This window comes from Macrotis lagotis, chromosome 8 (genome assembly GCF_037893015.1).
Source record: "Macrotis lagotis isolate mMagLag1 chromosome 8, bilby.v1.9.chrom.fasta, whole genome shotgun sequence".
NCBI lineage: Eukaryota > Metazoa > Chordata > Mammalia > Peramelemorphia > Peramelidae > Macrotis > Macrotis lagotis.
The window spans coordinates 62,387,257-62,403,482 of NC_133665.1; the positions used below are offsets into that span (position 1 = coordinate 62,387,257).

The 16,226-nt window shown below is 34.1% G+C and overlaps 1 protein-coding gene across 4 annotated transcripts in view; it reads left to right on the forward strand.

Moving 5' to 3' along the window:
* GTF3C1 (general transcription factor IIIC subunit 1) overlaps nt 1–16,226 on the forward strand; it is a 133,263-nt gene that overhangs the window by 13,744 nt on the left and 103,293 nt on the right. For 3 of the 4 annotated variants that reach the window (XM_074197386.1, XM_074197387.1, XM_074197389.1), the window contains exons 2-4: nt 8,794–9,003; nt 13,591–13,767; nt 15,353–15,496. In XM_074197386.1, coding sequence (XP_074053487.1) covers nt 8,794–9,003; nt 13,591–13,767; nt 15,353–15,496 — 531 coding nt within the window. Of the gene's footprint in view, nt 1–2,395; nt 5,142–8,793; nt 9,004–13,590; nt 13,768–15,352; nt 15,497–16,226 lie in introns of those variants that run through there. The other variant, XM_074197388.1, reaches the window with a different exon arrangement.

A 16,226-nucleotide genomic window follows, 5' to 3' on the forward strand; every position in this document is an offset into this window, starting at 1 on the left:
CCTCTCCTTGACCTCAGAATCCCTTACTTCTTTTTTTTTAATTAAAGATATTATTTGAGTTTTACAATTTTCCCCCAATTTTACTCCCCCCCCCCCACGGAAAGCAATCTGTCAGTCTTTACTTTGTTTCCATGTTGTACATTGATCCAAATTAAGTGTGATGAGAGAGAAATCATATCCTTAAGGAAGAGACAAGAAGTCTGAGAGGTAACAACATCAGACAATAAGATATCTAGTTTTTTTTTCTAAATTAAAGGTAATAGTCCTTGAACTTTGTTCAAACTCCACAGCTCTTTATCTGGATACAGATGGCACTCTCCTTTGCAGACAGCCCAAGAATGTTGTCAGCTCCTAAAGATTATGAATTGTTTCCCTTTTTTTTTTAAACTTTATATCCATAATTCCTCATCCTAGTTCATAAATGCCTATAGATTTACTGGATTCAAACAAAGGCCTCTTTTAATTTTAATTTTTAATTTTTATTTATGGTAGTGGCGTTAAGAGTGCCTTGCCCAAGGTCATACAGCTAGGCAATTATTAAGTGTCTGAGGCCGTATTTGAACTCAGGTCCTTCTGACTCCAGGGCCAGTGCTCTATCCACTAAACCACCTAGCTGCCCCTCAAAGGCCTCTTTTGCATAAAAGAAAAGTCATTCTAGCCCTGTATTTTCAGAGTTGTTTTGTTGTTCTTTAAGGCATGGTGGAAATTTTCTTTCAAATATTTGTTTTTTTGTTTTATTATTTTAAAAGATTTGTTGTTGGTATCAGTCAATCAGCATGCCATTATTAAATGCCTACAGTGTGCTTTTAAGTATGCTAGGCACTAGGAACACCAAGACACAGATGAAACAGTCTCTGTCCTCAAGAAGATTACATTCCAGGGCAGCTAGAGTGAATAGAGACCACTGACCCTGAAGTCTAGAGTTCAGATATGACCTCTGAAACCTATTAATTGCCTAGCTTTGTGACTTGGGCAAGTGGCTTAATCCCATTGCCTTGCAAAAGTGGAAATTTGCCTAAGAGGCAGAAGTGAAGGAGAGCATTTGTATTTTATCCTGGAGGTAGTAGGGAACTATTAGAATTTACTAAGCTTGTAAATGGATATGTTTTAGGTAAATCACTTCCAGCTTTGTGAATGATTTAGCAAGGAAAGATGCTTGAACTGAGGAAGCCAATTGATTGTTTCCTGATAGTGAATTATACTTTTGATATTGAGATAATTTCCCCTTAATATTTTTGGTATTTGTCAGTGTTTTAGTTAGTATTTTTTCCATCAGTGTTATACTTGACTAGGCCTAACTTAAGCTGGTCCAGGGTTTTAGGCTAGGAATTGAAATGAAATAAGATACTCATAGACTGTCCAGCATTTAGCAAAAACCTTTACTTGATGTTATAAAAAGGATACATCACTTGCTTAGATAGTTGCAGTTCTCCATTGTCTCTGTAAAAAATAGCCTTCTAATGTCAAGACGAGTCCACTAGTAGTAAAACATCTGTTATGACAAGGACATACTGACTCTTCTGCATTAATGTTGCCAAACCTAAATAGAAATAGGGATCACTAAATCAAAAATAAGGATTCCCTTTAGGCAACACATTGACTTACAAAATCATATATTGGGGCAGCTAGGTAGTAAAGTGGATAGAACACTAGTCCTGGAGTCAGGAGGACCTAAGTTGAACATGGCCCCAGGTACTTAATAATTACCTAGCTTTGTAACCTTAGGCAAGTCACTTAACCCTATTGCCTAACCAAAAAGAAAAAGAAAACCACATATTAAAATGATCTATAATCTCATATATTTTTATTTATTTTATTAAATGTTTTCCAATTACATTTTAATATTAAGTATACACTCAGGAGAATTGTGGGTCATGACTAATTAACCAAGAAATCACACCAGTGACTCAGGACCTACTCTGCTGCCTTTTAAGGAAAAACTTACTCAGTCTATTTATAGCAAGGACCCTAGTAGATGCTACTCCTTTAATATTCATTAATAATGCTAGTCTATATTATCTCTGCCACTTATCCTTTCCTGGTTTGGAGATTGAAAGAATATGTCTTATAGATAGGCTTAGATTTTTCTTTTTGAAAATGCTTTATATATCAGCAGAATTAATTCTCTTCTAATGCTTGTTAGAATTCACATATGAATCCATCTAGTCCTGATTTTTTTTTATATTAGATTCCTTGACATAAATTTGACTATTTTTGTAAGCATTCATTTTTTAATCTCCTCAGTTTTGTTGTCATTTCATTATTTACAATATTCTTTAATTTTTATTAATTCTTTATTTTTATTGCAATTTCCCCCTTGTATTTATTTCATTAACTTATTTTATTCCCCTTTTAAAAATTTATTTACCTAATAATTTATCAATTTTGTTGGTGCTTGAAAAATAACTTTGTTTCTTTTGATAGTGTTGACATCTTTAATTTTCTGTTCCATTGCTTTTTAAAATTTTAATGGACTCTTTTCAGTTTATTTTGCTTATACTAATTTGTTGATTTTTTGTTTGTTTTAAAAACTGCAAATACTGCCATTAAATTTTTCCCCTTTTGTTGGTATAACTATTCAGGGAAGTAAATTTGCCTCTAAAATTGCTTTAGCTGCATTACACCGATTCTGTTTTATTATAATTGCTCTTTCAATAAATAAATTACATTGTTTCCTTAAATTTGTCTTCAACCTAAGTCATTCTTCAGCAAATAATTTTTTTGTTCTCAGTTGAGTCCTGCATTTCAGTCATATTTCCTCTACTAATTGTTCTAATTGCTCTGTGGTTTTATAAAAGTCATTTTAAAATTTTTGCTTTTCTTCATTTATGTTCTATATATCCCAGAGTATGATTTATTTTTGTAAATATTCCATCTGAATGAAAAGTAAATTCTTTAATCAATCAATTGATTTCTCTGTGTGTGTGTGTGTGTGTGTGTGTGTGTGTGTGTGTGTGTGTTAAGATCTAATTTTTTCAGGACCTATTCAATTCTAAAACTTTTAAGATTTTGCTTTGTTTGACTTAATGTTTACTTAAAGTGGAATGTGAAATTCTCCTACCTTCAGTGTTTTTCTGTCTGAAGCCTTTTGTAATTCAGCCAGCTTTCCCTTTAAAATTTTAGTTCCTATCCATGTTTAGGTCTTCATATAGATGCTTTTATGATGTTTAGCTGTGATTTCTTAATGATCATTTAGTTGCTGTGCTCAATTATTTTAATCCTTTTTAACTTGATCCCTAATTTACTTGAAATAATGTCTGTAACTCCTGATTAAATCTAATCTCATCCTTATGACCCACAATCCTCAAAATCCAAAAAGTTTAAATATCTGTAAACACATTCAAACACTGACACTCACAGAACTAACTCCCATTTCTGGAGCAGTTGACTTAACCCTCTAATTTTCTTTTTCTTTTTTAAATTTTATTTAAGGCAATGGGGTTTTTAAATGACTTGCCTGAGGTCACACAACTAGGCAATTATTAGGTGTCTGAGGGTGGATTTGAACTCGGGTCCTCCTGGCTACAGGGCTAGTGCTCTATCCACTGTGCCATCTAACTGCCCCAAACCCTCTAATTTTTAAAATATTTAGACAGAAAAATTAAGGCAAAGATTCCCACAATTAAAACTTAGAAAAGCGGAATGGGCTACTACCAAGGGGGAGATGATGAATCCTAGTCATTAGTGCTCTTTAAGCAAAGGTGGGAAGGATTTACATGTCTGGCATGTCTTGTAGGGGATTCTTGTTCAGGTTCTGTCATCCTTGTTTTATAAAAGTTCCAAAGCTTTTTTAGTTTAGGTATCTTTTCATCATGTTTTGTTGCATTTTCTACCCCATCTATGGATTTGGCTTTACAATCAAGACAATTATTTTTTTTTTGATTCCCTTCTTTTATTCACATTTTCCACCATTTTCTCTGATACAGATCTTTTGTTATCAGTTGATCTTGCTCTCTTCTTAACTATAAGAGATTTCTCATAAAAAACTTATTTTTCTTTAACAATTTCAAATCCTTCATCTCCTTTATAATGTGTATGACTCAATTTGATGTTCTGTGCTAGGTTCAGCTTCAGTTCTTGGGTCATTGTTGAAATTAATTTTCTCCACCCTCTGGTGATTTCTTCTGGGGTATTTTAATCTGGATTCATTATTTTGGAGTGACAGTGTGACTGGGTATATGTATGTTGTTCTTGGAGTTAGGAAAACCTGGGTTTGAATTTGACCATCTGCTATATGAATCCCCAACTGTGAATACTCTCCTTCCCAAACTACCTTATATACATGATTTGTATATATTTTTACTTGTTCAGATTGCTTCTATTATGTACATATGTATGTTTTATACATGTGTGTATTATGTATATAAAATAGTATAATGCATATACACATAAACTTGTTCTTTAGAACAATTTCATCCTTTGTGTATCTAGCACCTAGCACAATTCCTGGCACATACTATGGACCTAATAAATAATCGTTGATTGCTTAATAATAGGAAAAAATGTATTGGGATTATATGCTACTTGAAATTTTGCCAGGCTAGAAGATCTTGAATTCATGAAATGAGGTGAATGAAACTTTGGTGTGAGATCATAAGCTCAGCTCCTGGAATCCTCACTCAAGTGGATAGATAATATTCCAAATTAAAAATAACAAAACCATAAAAGAGTACAACCTAAGACCCTCAGAGATGAAGAAAAAGAAAATGAAATAAGTAAAATAACAGCAATAATAGCTGATATGCTGTGAGGCTCATGAAGCATTTTAAATAAGATATTATTGAAAAGTCTCACAATAGCTATATAAAATATATTTTATCAGAAGCATTATTGCTGCCATTTTATAAATGAGGAGTTGCAACCTCACAGAGGTTGTTACTTGCTCAAAGTTACATGGAAATTAGAAATGGTGAGTCATGTGAGGAACAAAGAAAGGGACAGTTTAGCAGAATCACTGAATACAAGGGTAGTAATTAATGATCAACAATTATGTAGGAGTTTTAAGTAGCTAACAGAATGATTTTTATTTAGGGTTGGTTGAATGGAGGAGTGATATGGACAAGTCTCTCCTTAAGGAAAATAACTTTGCAACGTATGTAGGATGGGTTGGAATGATGCGATAATTTAACAAACAGGAGGTGGTAAGTACCTGGAGTAAGGTGATGGCTATGAGAATGGAGAAAAGGAGTCAAATGTGAAAAATGTTGTGAAATTAGAAATGACAAAATTTGTCTCCTAATTAGATACATGGTTTGAGAATTGAGAAGAATGAGGAATCCAGGATAATGTTAAGCATTATGAACCTGGGAGTCTAGAGGGATGATAATCCTTTCATAAAAATAGGAAAGTTGGGAATTTTGAAAGAAAAGAGTTTTGGGGTGTTTGAGATGTCTGTAAAATGTCAGTTTAGAAATAACCAGTAGGTACTTGGTGATGTGGAATTGGAGCAAGGAGAGCAAACAGGACTGTATCTACATAGATATAGATATATCCGCTTCATCTACATAGATAATAATTAAACCTATAGATGCTGATAAGATCATCAGGAAAGTATAGGGCAAGGATCCTTAAATAGGGTCCGTGAATTTAAGAAAGAATGTATAATTGTATGTCCATGTAATTGATTTCTTTTGTTATCCTAGATGTTTTATTATGTGCATTTACAAATATTATTTTGAGGAGTCCATAGGTTTCCCCAGACCGTCAATGAGATCCATGACAGAGAAGAAGTTAGGAATCCCTCATATAGAGGTGGAAGGAAGAGAACTTAGGACAAAACCTTGAGGAATACCCAGTATGTGCCAGTATCTTTTTATAGACAAATAGAAAGATTTGATGAAAAAGAAAGTTAGTTAGGGGATATAATATGCATGATAAATTAGTAAAGGAGATAGCATAAAAGTAGCCAGTCAGGTAGAATGCCAACTAGGAAAGAGTATCATTACAAAAAACCATGGAAAAGATGATAGCTAGGAGAGGGCAGCCAATAGTATCAAATAGCACAGATCAAAAGGATGAAAGGAATATGAGATTTAATAATAATAATAATAATAATAATAGCATTTATTTTTTAACATTTTTAAGGTTTACAAAGCAGTTTACATTTTATTTCATTTGATTGTGAGAAAGGTACCATTATTATTCCCGTTTTATAGATGAAGAAACTGCAGGGGAGGTGAATTCAGTTGTCCAGAATTACATAACTAGGAGATATTATTGGAAGCAGGATTTAAACTTGAATCTTCCTAATTCCAGTTCTCACAGCCTATGTACTATTTTAGAGATCATTACTGACTTTTTGAGAACTAAGTAGAAATCAAACCTAGCAAAATTCAGGGAGTTTCTTTTTTGCCGAATGTTGGTCATTGAAAAATGGAAACCCATGACACAGATAAGAATGTATAATAATCTTGAACCCTTATCTTCTTTTGATGCAAAGAACAACAGTTTTTGAATTGTCTACACACATTAATTTTAAATATTGGTACTCAAAAAAATGAGATAGCTATTTAGTGATTCCATTGAAAAACTGATACACCACCAGAAAAATTAAACCACTAATGTATTGACATTTTTGCTTTGGATAAAACCATTTAAAAAATTGAAGCTAAATGACAGGATAGTTCACAGATTATTCTTGGAAAAGCATTTAAAGACTTGTCAGAGTTAGTCTCATCATGTTCTGAGAAAAACTAGACATATAATTTCTTGTGATACTTGGCCACGTCCTTATGTTACTCTTTATGAGCATAAACAAATTAACTGCCAGAGTGACAATTGCAGTTTATGTTGCCAGCATCCTTTTGTAGAGGACAAAGAGATTTTATGAAAAGGAAAGCAAACTCCTCAAAATCCTTTCAATTTATACCTTAGAACTTAATAATTTCAAGATGAAGGTGCCGAAGGAAGGAAATGTAAGGAATGTCTAGAGGGAAATGAAAACACAACTTAGTCAATGACTTTCCTTTGTAGACTGGAGAACATTAGCAAAATAGCTAACATTTATATAATCCTTTAAGGTTTACAAAGTGCTTTTGTTTTTGACACTCTAGTAGACCAGGTAATACAAATATTATTAATCCCCATCTGGGGAAACAGAAGCTCAGATCAAAAAAATGATTTGTCCATGATCACACAGGCCCTAAACTAGCAGAATAGAGACTCCAACTTGGATCTTGTGAATCCAAGTTACTTGCAGTACAGTTCTCTTTCTACCATACTATGCTGCTTCTCGGCATAGAGTTGCCAGTCAAAGTGATATGAATGGATGTATAGTGAGAGTTATAAGTAAAAGAGATAAGAATCTGGAAAATCTTCCAAGAAGACTGGAAGCTTGATAGATGGAATAGTGTGAGGGAAAATGAGGGGATATGGGATTTAGGGGAGAAAATATAAAGGAGATAGCTTGACTTAAAAGGACTAATATTTAAAAAGGCAATCCAGATCTAAGGCAGAAACTCTAAAGACAGTAGATAAATACTGTACTCTAGATAGCCCTGGTGATTTGGAAATGGAGAGTACATGATTCAACTAAATTAAACTTGTATTCATTAAGAACCCAATTTATGTAAATCACTAATGTCAGCAACTTAGATCGAGAGGTGGTTTCTGATAAAATATTCTTGACTTTGAAAATGGTCTGTACCTAAAACTACATGGAAAATTGAGTAATTTAACTTTATCGTTTTTATTCAGATGACTCCCAGATCTTTATGTTCAACTGAGTCTCTTCTGAGCTCTAATTCCATTTTACAAATTGCCTATAGAAGATGTCCCATAGACATATCAAATTAAACATATCCAAAATTTATTTTGTTTATTTTGCCCTGGATCCACCCCTCTTAGAAATTTCCCCATTTCTCTATTTCTTTCTAGGCTATCATTGTCTTTCCTTACTCTCAGATTCCCTTCGGTGTTCTCCTCAATCTCCCACATGTATCCCATCAACTATTATTTCTACTTCTTTTAATTTTAAATTTTTATTTAAGGCAATGGGGTTAAGTGGCTTCCCAAGGTCCTACAGCTAGGCAAGTATTAAATGTCTGAGGCTGGATTTGAACTCTGGTTTTCCTGACTCCAGGACTGGTGCTATATCCATTATGCCACCCAGCTGCCCCCATTATTTCTACTACTTATATATTTTCTATTCATCTTCTTATTCTTTAGATAGCTAACACTTTAGCACAAGCCCTCTTGTCTAGGCTTTTCCTTACTTTTAGTCTCTCATCCTACTCCAGTCTTTCACATAGCTACTAAAGTGAATTTTTTTACCGTGGTCATGTCATGACCATATCATTCCCCTATTCAACTCCACAGTAATGACCTATTTTTCTAGCCTCATTATTTACTAATTACACTGTTACTGTACACAGTTCAACCAAACTGGGCTACGCATTGCATTCTGTTCTCCATATCCAAGCCTTTATATTAGCCATTACCCATAGTTGAAGAACACTCTTTCATCTTTGCCTTATCTCCCTTATTTCCTTCCAGATTTAACTCAAGCATCTTCTACAGAAAAGATTTTTTGTTCCTTGCAGTTGTTAGTGTCTTGCTTTCTTAAATAACTTCACATTTATTTTGTATATACTTATATAGATGTTGTCTGTATTGGTCAAGTATAAATTTTTGAGAAAAAGGCCTGTTTTATCTTTGTTTTTCCTAGCACTTAGTATATAACAGATGCTTATTGATGGATTAATCTACTTATTCTCCATGGGAAGAACAGTAGAAAATGTTGAGAGTTAATTTTCTGAAGTTCAGCATGGTTTATTATTTATATTTTCATTTTAGATATGAAGAAATTGATTTTGAAACTGGAATCCTGGAGTCAAGGAGAGACCCAGTCCCTTTGGAAGATGTTTACCCCATCCATATGATCTTGGACAATAAGGATGGCATACAGGGCTCATGTCAATATTTTGATAAGAGGATTGATGTTACTGATCAGATTAGGACAGAATCTTTGCAACCACGTTGTACAGTGATTGAAGCTTATGAGAGGTAAGCTGTCTATACTGTCTTTCTGTTTGTTGGGAGTTTTTTTGTGTTGTGAGAAAGCCTTTACACTGTGATTATATTTCTACATAGTCAGAAGATATGAATAGGCAGTTTTTGTCTGAAGAAACCAAAACTATATGTAGTCATGAAAGAATTCTCTAAATTAATTGGAGATTAAAAAAACTTTGAAATGTCATTTATCAGATTGGCTAAAATGGCAGAAGGGTATAATGCTGCACAGAATGTGGAAAAATTGGAACAAGAATTGTGAATAGATTTAACCATTTTGAAGAGCAACTTGGAATTTTGCCCAGAGAATTATAAATTTGTATATATTCTTTGACTCAGCAGTACTACTATTAAGTCTGTTTCCCAAAGTGATGGCGGGGGGGGGGGGAGAAAAGAACCTACTATATGTTCTAAAATATTTAAAGCAAAGGAACTAGAAATTGAGAGGATATCTCTCAATTGAGGAATGGCTAAACAAGTTGTGATATTTGAATGTGATGGAATAATACTGAAAGGCTATATGATGTGAGTCAATAGTACAACCTGAAGAGGGGATAGAGACATTTTTGACTAGGTTTCTTCCTTAAATTGAAACTTATGGGGGAACTGGCTCAGCAAATGAGAACACAGGTATGGAGGGAGCTTCCAATTTGAGGAGGTTTCTATGACCTGGCAGAGAAAATCCTGTTGTGATGAGTCAGCAATGCAGTAAGTTTTTTATTTATTTCTGAATCCTTGTTTCTTTCAAGAAAATATAAACTCTTTCAAGATGAAGTTCTCTTCCATTTTTGTCTTTATAAACACAGTGTCTGGCACATACTAGTTAATCAACTAGTAATAATAATAAATTCCTTAAGGTACCTTTATGTATAAAAAAAAGAAAGAAAGAAAAAATGATAGGCTGGTAGATTTTAGAAAATCAAATTAAGACTTATATGAAATAATGGAAAATAAAGAGAACAAAACCAAGAGAATAATATATACATAACAGTAGTGATGTTTAAACAATAATTGTGAATAGCCAAGTTATTCTGGATACTAGTGAATACTTGTTAATTCTAAGGGTCCTGTAAAGGAAGATGCTAACTACCTCCCAAGAAGGAGCTGATAAACAGAATTACACATAGTATGATTTAACACATATTTATAAATCTGTGACAAATGACAGATTTATTGTACGGTCAAGAAAGGAGACAATTTGGAATTTAAAATGTAATGAAAAAATTTCTTTTAATATAGCAATTTTTTTTGTTTGTTTTGCAAAGTATTGTGCTAGGCATGAGAAATAAGAAGACAAAAATGAAACAATCCCTTGGGGGTGAAGAACAATATAGTCATGAAAAAAATATATAGAATATCCAGATAAATAATTTCAAATTAATTTGAAGAAAGAGTACTAACAACTAGGAGTATCAGGGGAGACTTTTTTTTCTTTTTCTTATTATGAATTAAAAAATAATGGACAAATTTCCATATAAAAGAAAATGGGAATCATAATACCTATAGTTTATCTGTTAAAATATACATAAAAATAGATATTTTAACAGGACAGTTCTTACCTTATCCTGCTTAACCAATTTATTTCAAAGTTTCTACATACCTTTTTTTTAATGTGTTTCATCAATGCTCTTCTTTTTCTTGTGTCATGCTAATTATATAAATAATTCTCACAGTTCTGCTTATTTCTATTGATTGTATTGTGATCGGTATTAATGTTTTCTTTACACTTGCTTGTTATTCTCCTAAAACTGTTCTATGTGAATATGTATGTTCTTTCTTTTCCTCCTTTCTTGTTTCTTGCCATATATATATTCTATCCCCCCCCCCTTCTTCAAACCACCAAAACAGAAAATAAGCCACCTAGGCCCTGTGTCTGTCTTTTTTTTTTTTTTTTATCAAACTTTGTGATCCTTGAAGATACTAAGATCCTGAAGAATCTAAAGTGAGAGAGTGGAGGAATAACCCTACCATGTACCAGGCTAAGAGCTTTACAAATATTTTTTCATTTGGTCCTCACAGCAACCTCGAGAAGTAGGTGCTATCATTATCCCCATTTTACAGTTGAGGAAAGTGAGGCAAATAGAGGTTAACTGACTTGCCCAGGGTCATATGGCTAATAACTGTTGTTATAGGATTTGAAGACAGGTCTTACTGACTCCAGGCCCTGCACACTATCCACTGTGCCACCCAGCTACCTTTAATTCCAAGTTATTTTCTAAATATTTGAACCAATTCATAACTCCACCAATAATACATTGTTGTATCTATCTTTCCACAGCCTCTTCCAATTCTGACATCTTGGGGAATGGGATAGAGTTGAGACAGGTCCCAAACAGGGTGGCAGCTTTGAGCCAAAGAGGCCTCCAAAGGCTCAAGTACCCTTCCCCACCTGTCTGGTAATTCAGCTCCCATTCCCCAGGCTCACAGTACCTAGTTTGACCCTAATATTCTATAACTGATGAATGTTCAAGAGGAAAAGGGACTTAGAAATCATGTAAACCAAACTCCCTCATTTTACAGACAGATAACCTTGAGACCCAGAGAAAAGAGACATGCCTGGGTTATGAAGTAAACTAGGGGCATAGCCAGCTTTAAGTCAGAAGATTTCCCATTCTAAGTGAAAAGTGTGTTTAGTAGTAGTTATTGAATTATTAAATAGCTACTGAGGAAAAATATTTGAATTAGCCTACCAAAGGTTAATAATAAAATCTAGCCAATAAAAACAACCCCAAAACTTAACTCAACAATCTACTCCCTTATTCCTTGCTCAGTATATGTATCTTTCTTTCAAGTTTCTGTATTCATATGAGCTTTTTCTAATTCAGTGAACATTTATTGAGTGCCACATTTTTATAAGCCCAATGTGCAGCTCCTTCAAAGATTTGTATAACTTAAATCAATAAGTAATAAAGAATAAGCTATGTGCTATTAAATATATATGAATATTTATAAGGCACTGATAAATATGTTAGTGAAGGGTAGTGTAATTGTTAGTTGAGTCAGGTGTAACAATGGGGTTTTTGCTTCTTCCTTGGGAGTATGTCAAGAAAGAAGGAGCAAGTCCAGCACAGGAAGAAAAAAAAAACTAAGTTCCATGTATTCGGTGCTGTGAATGAACAACCCAAGCTGGATGGGGTGTGAATCAGTCAGCAGGGACTTAGTAAGCTCCTTCTATGCTAGATTCTGAGTATGCAAAGACTAGAGGAAAATAGTCCTCCTCAAGGAGTTCACTTTCTATTAGAGTAAATGGCATATAAATGCATATAAAAATATCTACCAAATAAATGCAAGGTAATGTCAAGTGATAGGAACAGTGCTGGTGACTTGAGGCATCAGGAAAGGCCTCAGGTGGAAGATAAAGCTTTACCTGAGCCTTGGAGAAACCTAAAGACTTTGTGAGACAAAGATAAAAGGTATATTCCAGGCTTGAGATATAGGCAGGTCAAAGACATTGATACGGAAGGTGAATGTTTCAGAGAAATTGAACAGACAGATTTACTTGTCCTAGAAGAGAGAACATACTTGACTAGGACCAAGTTAAGAAGGACTTTAAATATCAAACAGAGGAATTTGTATTTAATAATAGAGACATAGAGAGCCACTGGAATTTATGGAGCAGGGGAGTGACAGGGATTAGACTTGTGTTTTAAGAGTAACACTTTGGCAGCCATGTGGAAGTTCAGTTAGAAAGTGGAGAAGTAAACATAAACATACAAAAAGTAAACAAAACTGAAATTGATGGGTTTCATGATAGGACATAAAGATAGACAGAATAGGAATAGTAAATTATCAGAATATTTTCTCATTCAGTTACAGGAGATTATCCAGGCCATTTTTGAAAAGTTATACACAGGGGCAGCTAGATGGCACGGTGAATAGAGCACCTGCCCAGGAGTCAGGAGAACTTGAGTTCAGATCTGCCTCAGACACTTAATAATTGCCTAGCTGTGTGAACTTAGGCAAGTCACTTAACCCCCATTACCTTAAATAAATAAAATTCAGAAGGAAAGAAGTTATACAAAGAGCTATGCTCTTGGTGAAACTCTTATTCATCCAGCAAAATGATGCTCTCAGATGGTTCAAGTGAGTTTGGGCAAAGTAGAAACAATTTCCTTGTGTGGCATTAATTTCTGTGGTAACAGTTGTTTGTTTGAGATCGTTAGTTTTATGCTTGTGCCAGTGTGCATTAGTAAAGAGTAAAGTTGCAGTAAGAACTTAGAATTACTATTTAGTTTCTGAAACACCTGTTATAAAAAGATCCTAAATAATTTATTTATTGTCACATTTTAGGATTTTTTTTCTAAGTTAACAAGAGCTTTAGGGAGGCAGCATGATATGCACATTTTTATCCCCAAAGTCATTTTAGCAAATGAAGTTATTAGAACTTCATGTTAACCTGAAAAGGAGAGCGACCTTGGAAGCTTAGCTGATTGTTTGAGTGTCATGTCTTTGTAATAAAAACTAGAAAACAGTTAAAATCCAAATGGAAAGTGGTACAAAATTCAGTTAGAAATTAGTATTTTTAATAACAACCAAAACAAATTTTAAAAAGTTAAATCTTCTTCCCTCTCTGGTTTTCAGATGGGGGAAGAAACTGATCATCGTTGCCTCACAGGATATGCGTTATAGGGCCTTAATAGGTTTGGAAGGAGATCCTGATTTAAAACTCCCAGACTTCTCCTATTGTATTTTGGAGAGGTTAGGCCGAGCACGGTGGCAAGGAGAACTTCAGAGGGATCTTCACAGCAGTGCTTTCAAGTAAGTGAGAAAATTTACTATTCTGTATCAGCAGAAACCTGATTTTAAAAGGGAAAAAAAATGGATCTTTTGAAAACCAAATGCAGGATCTTAATGACTTGTCTCTTACTCAGTTTGAGTCCCATGTTATTTTAGAACATTTCCTTGGGGAAAATGGGAAAAGGTGGAATTGGTCTAGATGACCTCTTTGGTCCCTTCTAACTCTAATTATGGCTTCTAGTGATTTTTAACCCATCTTGAGGACCTCAGATTTCTTTTCATACTCCTTAGATACATACATTGGATTCTGTACATCTTGTATTTCCTTCCCAACAACCAAAGAATATGAGATTCTAAGGAACCTCTGTTTCAAAACCAATAGTATCCTTCTAGGGGCGGCTAGGTGGCGTAGTGGATTAAGCACCGGCCCTGGAGTCAGGAGTACCTGGTTTCAAATCCGGTCTCAGACACTTAATAATTACCTAGCTGTGTGGCCTTAGGCAAGCCACTTAACCCCGTTTGCCTTGCAAAAACCTAAAAAAAAAAAAAAAAAAATTCAATGCAGATGGAAAAGTATGTTTCTGGTTTAATCAATAGTATCCTTTCTGATTTTGTTGCTTAGGCCAAATTGGTTATCTGTACAAATGACAATGTATATATTTTGTCCTCACTGATGGATAAATGTCAAGGAAATAGATATCATTTCCATGAAATTCTAACCATAATTTATAATGAAATCATGACCAAAACATTATGCCTGAAGTGTTTTCTCTTCCCAACTTTGCCTATTGAATTATTGCCCATTCTTTAATTTAAAAAAAAAATAAAGCTCAGTTGCTGCTTTCTTCAGGAAGTCTTCCCTGATTGCTCTGGTCGGCAACCTCAGACTTCACATTTCAATTTGTTTCATAATTTTCTAATGTGTTTATTTTGATTTTATTTTTTATAAATTTTTATTGCTATCTTGTCATTACAAAAATTTCTCCAACTACCTTTCCCAAAGAGTCATTTCATATAAAATAGTTTGAAGGAAAGGAAGGAAGAAAGGAAAGAAAGAAAAAAAGAGAAAGAAAGGAGAGAAGGAAGGAAGGAGAAAGAGTGCTAGTTATGAAGATTTCTGGAACTTTCTTATTATCAGTGGTCTCCTTGAAATATAAGCCTAGTGGTGGAATCTCAGGGACAAATGATATGAATGTTTTAGACACTTTACCTTATTCCAGATTGCTTTCTAAAGTGATTGTACTAATTCACAGCTTTACTGCAGTACTGTAGTAAACAATGCACTACTATGACTACACTACCACCTCACCACCAACATGAACTGTTCTCATCTTTTGTGATCTTTGCCAGTTTACAGGATATGAGATATGACTTAAGGGTTTTAATTTGCATTTATCTTATTAGTGATTTCAAGCACTTTGATATTTGGTTAATGATAATTTATTATAAATGCATATACACATATATGTATCTATAGTATAAGTTAATTGATTATATAATTTGCATGCCAAACACTTCTTTAAAAACCCAGTGCTCTGCATGAAAGCATTTATATAAATGTGTATTTAATTTAGTTATTACCTGTTGTTTCCACATTTTCCTCAAGGGTTGATGCAGGGAAACTTCACTACCACAGAAAAATATTGAACAGAAATGGTCTTATTACAATGCAGTCTCACGTTATTCGATTACCAACTGGAGCCCAGCAACATTCAATTCTCCTGCTTCTGAATCGTTTTCACGTTGACAGGTACAGTATGTGTATGTGCTCAATAGAGTGTTTAAGTGCAGCCATGTGAACTGAGTCTTTTAAAACCATAAACCAGGTTCTGAGAAATATTACAATGAATGAATTTGGTATGAGTAGAGAATTAATAGTTCTTGACTTGATAGTTCAGCCTTTTGATCATAAAATTGATAGATTGAGAATCTTAGAAGGGACCTTTCATGGAGAAACCTTTAAAATGAACTCCTTTCACATTTTCTCTCCTTTTCATATCATCCCACATTATCTCTCTTTTTACTTCTATTTATTTTTTTTGTTGGGGTTTTTTTGGTTTTATATTATTACAATAATCTTGTTATGAGAGTAAACATAACCCCCCCCCCCAAGAAGATGAGAAACCTCAAGAAGAGTGAGGAAAAAAAAAACTGTCGTTCAGTCTCTCTTCAGATTCCAATGGCTCTTTCTCTGGGATGAGTTGTCTTCATTATCATAAGACCACCAAAGAAGTTGCTTCATTATTTTTCGCCAGTTGCTATTACTAGCTATATTTCCCTCCACTCTATTCCTTCCCACTCATTTATTCTAGTCTCTCTCTCCTTTCACCTTGTCCCTGTTCAAAAGTTGTGTATCTGAGTACCCTTTCCCACGATCTTCCCTCTCTTCTATCACCTGTTCTCCCATTCCCTCCCCCATTCCCTTTTATCCCATCCCTTTCTTCTCATTTTTCTCTAGGGTAAGATAAATTTCTATACCC